At 37.4% G+C, this 6,000-nt stretch overlaps 1 protein-coding gene across 2 annotated transcripts in view; it reads right to left on the bottom strand.

The window, feature by feature from the left end:
* Positions 1-742: 742 nt before the first annotated feature.
* The window catches only part of A2M (alpha-2-macroglobulin), a 75,594-nt gene continuing 70,336 nt past the window's right edge, over positions 743-6,000 (bottom strand). For both annotated transcript variants that reach the window (XM_057702599.1, XM_057702598.1), the window contains exons 30-36: positions 5,102-5,320; positions 4,815-4,942; positions 3,831-3,921; positions 2,678-2,746; positions 1,700-1,802; positions 1,218-1,259; positions 743-877 (exon numbers count right to left, since the gene is read on the bottom strand). In XM_057702599.1, coding sequence (XP_057558582.1) covers positions 861-877; positions 1,218-1,259; positions 1,700-1,802; positions 2,678-2,746; positions 3,831-3,921; positions 4,815-4,942; positions 5,102-5,320 — 669 coding nt within the window. In that variant the 3' untranslated portion in view covers positions 743-860. The remainder of the gene's footprint in view (positions 878-1,217; positions 1,260-1,699; positions 1,803-2,677; positions 2,747-3,830; positions 3,922-4,814; positions 4,943-5,101; positions 5,321-6,000) is intronic.

Raw genomic sequence — 6,000 nt, 5'->3', positions numbered from 1 at the left:
GAACACTAGCACTCTAGGACTCTCCAGGGATCTTCTTTTCAAACTCCGGAAGCTTCTGCCCCTTCATCCATATAATAGATGATTTTAATACTTAATGCATCTGAATACCTCCTAGACTTTATATCCATCCTTTGGTTCTGGCTCAAAATTCCAGAAAAAAGATGCTCCAATGTAACAGTCCTATTTGGGCTTTGAATCCTATATATTCTTTCTTCTAGGAAAACTCACTTCTACTTGAATCACCTCTTCAGTATTTTGAAACTGTCATCCTTTATTGAATCTGAAACCCAAGGTTAACTGACTGATCACCTGTATTGGTCAATAGCAGATTTGGTTCTGAGGTCACATAACTTCCAATTTAAATCAAGTCCCAGTTAATTAAGCTGCCTCCCAATGTTGGACATATCCAACCTTCTATTTCATTACTTCCCTTTGATGTGGAAAGTCTTTCCTTGTCAAAGTAGCCTTTTATTCTCTCATAAATCTACTCTTTGGCTTTTTCATAGGGTAATCCTATGACCAAACTCACTTTACGTGCTCCTAGTACGTAATCCAATACTTTCTTCTTTTCTCTGCAAACTCTAAATGAAACCTACTCAGACCACCATCTCTGTAATGTTTTTCATTTTTTGAAATCCTGTAGCCCTTGATTTCTATGAATTTTTATCTCAGGAGTCTATTGGGAATCATATGGAAATGTGATAAATGTTTATTGAGTAAATGAGGAAACAGTGGTAGAGACTGACCAGGATAAAAGTTTACTCAACAAGTCTTCAGAAATATAAAAACTCTTTTCTTCCATGGAGACCTGAGTCTGTGGAACAGGGACTCCAGCAAAGCAGTTTCCATTGATGTGGTCTTTAAACATTTCCAGTATCTGTGATAGTGGAAAGGGTAGAAAATTAAGATGAATTTGGGTTTCCGAAGCAGTGAGTTTTCCTTCCCTTAGATCTGGGTAGCATAGTGCCTGAGGAAATCCAATTAGTATGGTGGGAAATGAGATCCATTATTTAAAATTATCTAATATGCAATTCTATGAACTGTCTGATGTTTGACTATCAGGTACCCTTTCCCAATAAATGTGTTTTTCTATAATAAGTTGCACTGTGAGCTGTATGATGTCTATGAAAAATATTTAGCCAGAATTTTATGAAGGAGATTTGAGGAACAAGCCAAAGGGGTTCTGACTCCATCTGGAAGAAGTGTGAATTGCTTACCTTTGCTGCAAGGAGCACTGTATTCAGCAACTGCAAACTCATCTGAATAAAAACAAAAATAGTCAGGTGAAGTGAGAGGGAAAGCAAACATCTATGGGATACAGGTCAGTGAAAGAATATTTATCATGGGGAGAATTGTGTCAGAAGCATCAGCATCATTCATTTAATGTTCTGCTTTCTGCCTTATCTTTTCAAATAGTGTACGTTATGCTTTCCTTTACCCTAAACTCCTGAAGGGTAACAGTTCAGATTTATGCTTATTTAAATTTCATATTATCTTATAGTTGATTTTATCTGAAGAAAAGGGAACTAAATAGCCTACAGGTGCTTTGTATTAGTAATAATATATTTATATCAGACGTGATGGAGACAAAAATGAAGTGTGAGAGCAATTAGTGTAATGAATTGCCCCAATACATCTCTCAAATCTAAATTTCTGTGATTGGGAATTTAATTTCTGTGTGAACGTTGCTCTCACTCACCTGTCTCATAATAATCATAGACTTTCACAATGGCTGGTTTCAGATCCCTTACTGGGATGTCTTGCAGAACCATGAAGGACAAGCTCAGGGTCTCATTGGTCACCTATAAGACAAAAGGAAATAAAATGACTCTCCAGGGAGCTTTCTTCTCTCTTTGAGTAAGTTAAAGTATTCATCTATTTTGAGGAAAAACTTTTTGTCAACTAACAGCATCCTTAAATTGTGTCAAAAGCTCTCAGAGTAGATGAAAACTTCCCCAAATTGTTTCTTAACTAACTAAAACTGTTCATATACTCCCATCAATGTGAGTGCATGGCTCTGTTCATAGGGAGTGATTAATGCATGCTTTTTATTGTTTGAATAGCTGTGTTTATTTTTAAGTATCAGAGATTCAGTACAGTTTCACTTCTCTATCTTGTAGAAATACTTGTGTTGACTCAAAAAGAATATAAATGTGGATCACTGCAGCCTTAATTTTCATAAAATTTGTAAACTATAATATCTGTCAATATAGGAATGAATAAACTATGCAACAACACACAACTACAAAATCAGATTGGCTTACTGGCGGACTGTCTTGTTATTTTATGGTCTAAGTCTTTGCTGAGATTGATAGTATATTCCCCTTTTATCTTATTGATGTGATGTTGATATGATAATTGACTAATTCCAATGGTTACTTCCTTATATTACTCAGTATCTTCAAAATAACTTGTGCACATAATGAGCACATTTTGTGGAGAATTTCTTGTTTATGGGGTCCTAGAAATATTCATATCCCAATATTATAACAAGCCATTTCTTCCCATAGTCCCAGATGAAATACAAATAGAGCAGGAGAGGAGAATATTCACTGGAACTAATGTTAGAATTCTCAGATTTTTAGCATGGAGGTGATGTCTCCAAAACGCCTTCATTCACTTCCCAAGTAACTCATTATCCATATTGTTTTTGCAACTAGAAGGGCAGGGCTCTCACCTCATCCAGGTAAATCAAAACATGGTTGCTGCTGACTTCTGTTCTGTTCACGTGGGCAGATGTTTCAAGCTGAAGAAAATTAAGACATCACAAATGTTAATAAACAGATGAACCAGAGAAAAGAAGAATGTTTATTACCAAATTAAGCCTGAGGGTAAAATTTCTTCAAATGCTTTTTATAAGCAAATACGATAATGTGGCAAAATTAGAAATGAAAGGTAATTAGGATGCAGGGTTTAATATCAGTGTGACACAGGACCTATGTGTAAAGTTGATTTACTTGAAGAAAAGGGAACTAAATATCCTAAGCTTGGAAATTACCCATATTTCAAAGTTCAATTCACATTCCATTCCTTCATGAAGGAAGTTTTTGCTTTTTTACATTTTTTGCTTATTCTAACTGGTAGCAGTCTCAGTTTCCTCTGTACTTCTGTAATAGTTCTAGTTTATGGCAATCAATCTTTTTCACATTTTTTCCACTTCTTCATGTGCATATGCTTTACCTTCTGAAGATTCTAAGCTCCATTTAAGCAAGAACCTGCTGACAATTTTTTCTTAGTAGATGTGGCTCCTAGCATAGTGCTGTTCATGACAGGAGACAGACAGTTGCTGTGGGTGTCACTAAAGCAGTGGACAGAAGGCTGCTGGAGCTAGCAAGGTCACCAGTCTGCCCAGAGAGTTCAGAAGGCTAAATGAATATGATCCCTAATACCTGCCACTCCAGTTTGAACAATGGTGGAAGAACAGTCTCAAAACTGTCTGAGCTGACCACTGAAGTTAGTAGCAAAAGACTGGTTAATGATAACAATGTATCATAAAACTAGAAGAAAAGGAGAATATTTTCTGGATCATTTGTTTTTCTGTGGGTAGCAGTTTTAAGTTATTAGTTTTAAAATTAGTATTTTTAATTAATATCTTAATGGAAACTTGACCAAAAACCCATCACAAAATTTTGAGGCCCATTAAGACAAAGCTTAACGAGAAAACAAACCCCTATATAAACATGATAAATTGTATTTCTGCTTTTGGAGAAAGTGACGTCTTTGATAGAAGCTGATTTAATAGTATTGTATTTTTATATTAATGTTGTCTACTCTAGAGACACACAAAACATTAAATAAAATAGGGTCTCCTTGGCTTATAGTAAGCCTACCGTTTTCACTGTCGGTTTCAAGGGAATGAAGCCAGATACCATCTTCACATCAGCAATCACCATGTTGGAGGTCGGACGGCTCCCGGTATAACTAAAGATCCAGGGAAGAAAGGAATTAGGATTTTCTGTGTTATTAAATATTCTTTTTCTATGTCCACAGTAAGCACTCAACAACCCTGAAAGGTAGCAGAAGTCTTCCTAAATTTCCTACCAAGTAGCTCCAAAATACTGGCTGTGCATTAGAATCTTCAGGGGAGCCCGTTAAAGCCACAGAGACCAGGCCCTATTCTAGACCTGATGAATTAGAATTTCATGGGCACGAACTCTTGAGATCTGCCTTTTGAGAAAGCTCTATAAGTGATGCGTAGCTGGGCATGAGACCGCTAATCTATCCCAGTTATTTGTTACGTATACTTTGTCTTTTTCCCTGAATAGTATCCCCAACCAGATTATAATATTCTTGAAGACAGATACAAATAGCCTTGTAGATATTTGAATATGGCTGCATATGTATGTATTTTCCCCAAAATTGATTATTTTATATATAATCTGAGATTAATTATTAGCAGTAGGAATTCTAACTAGAGAGTCACGACTTCCTTCTAGTCACGCTTTTCAAGAAGTCTCTACCTCTGTCCTGGATAAAGCAAGAATAATATACGATTTCACCACAATAGAATGAAATCAGGATGAATAATTACATGAGAATAAAGTCAAGAATTCAGATTAGAGGTTATTTATTTATTATTGAGGGGAATTAATAAACGGTAAGTAATGAGATTAGACACTGATAGATCCCGGAGTTGGGGGATGTACAATGTACATCCCATCACTGAGAAATTCTGTGTCAACATGAGAACACATATTGCTTTTTGAATAAATGCAGAACAAACATTCACTGTCACCTGCTCTGCTTAATGCGGAGTTCCAATAAGAAGATTGGTTGTTATACCCAGAATTGCATGATGCAGTCAGAGGTCTTACCTGACTTTCAGTGAGATTTGGAAGCTGGTGTGGGCTTTGGGTCCATCACAAGTTTGGGGCAGAGTCTGCACCTCCAAGGCAAATGGGAACTCTTCCTTTTTGGGGAGAATGTTGTATTTCAAAGATGTCTGTGAAACAGACAAAAATCTGTGATTTTCCCTTCCCCAGGATTCCTCCCAACTTCCTCAGCTCTTTCTCTGATTTGCCCCATCATGTGCTGAGGTAGGACTTCTCAGTGACAATGGTAACTTTAGACCTTTTGTCTCTACCTGCCCCCAGAATCTCACCTGGAGGTAAACACATCCTTCTCCTGTTGCTGTCATGCTATACTCTCCGGGCACCTCTGGCAATGAAACCTGCTGTAGTAACAGGAGGTTGCTGTTGTCCACTTGAAACTTTGTGGAAAATGTCCCTGAAGATTGGATGGTCACCTCTGCAGCCTTCCCAGTCCTGGTGAATGTGGCTGCACCGTATTTGGACAGAGCATGGAGAGCCACCACTGTGTCCTGGAAGAGACAGGTGAGAGAACCCACTTAGGCATGATAGCCTTTGAAGACCCAAAGACCCATGTTAGCTACCACAAAATGGGCTTTGATTTCCTATTTCCTGTTTCCCTCACTGCTTAAATATTGGGGTTCTCATTTCAAGATTGATTGTAATCCTTAGATAGATGACAGAACCATAACCTTCACATATCTGCCTTGGACTATATGCTTTAGAAACTTATTTCTCAGAAAATCAGTTCTTTTCTCTCTATAAATATACGTGACGCATGCAACGTGGAGAATATATATGAATGGGAATTATTTATTAGCATTAGCTGTTTGCCTAAGATGTCCTTCTTGACAACTGTGGTCATATCTGTCACCACCCAACCAAAGTTCAGTCTGGCTCTGACCCCAAACTAAACTCCGCCCTGCTGCTGAGGTCAGTGCCCTGAGAAAATCCAGGGTCTTTTGTAGCCATGATGAGGGTCATGCGCCAGTTTCTCCAGAGGAAATAAAAAATGAATAATTATAATTATATTCTTGATTTATTGACAATTTTTTTTTTTGGCTCTCTCTTGTTTATCGGAAGCTGAGATCCCCCTCACCAGGCAGGTCATATTCTCAATTCTCATCCACATTGAACCTGGCATCTTTTTAATGATAGTTTTCTAAGAAACGGATGATAATTGTTTTAACAA

Source organism: Hippopotamus amphibius, chromosome 12, assembly GCF_030028045.1.
Source record: "Hippopotamus amphibius kiboko isolate mHipAmp2 chromosome 12, mHipAmp2.hap2, whole genome shotgun sequence".
Taxonomy (NCBI): Eukaryota; Metazoa; Chordata; class Mammalia; order Artiodactyla; family Hippopotamidae; genus Hippopotamus; species Hippopotamus amphibius.
The sequence above is the reverse complement of the archived record's forward strand: the minus strand, read 5'-3'. Positions and strand labels throughout refer to the sequence as shown.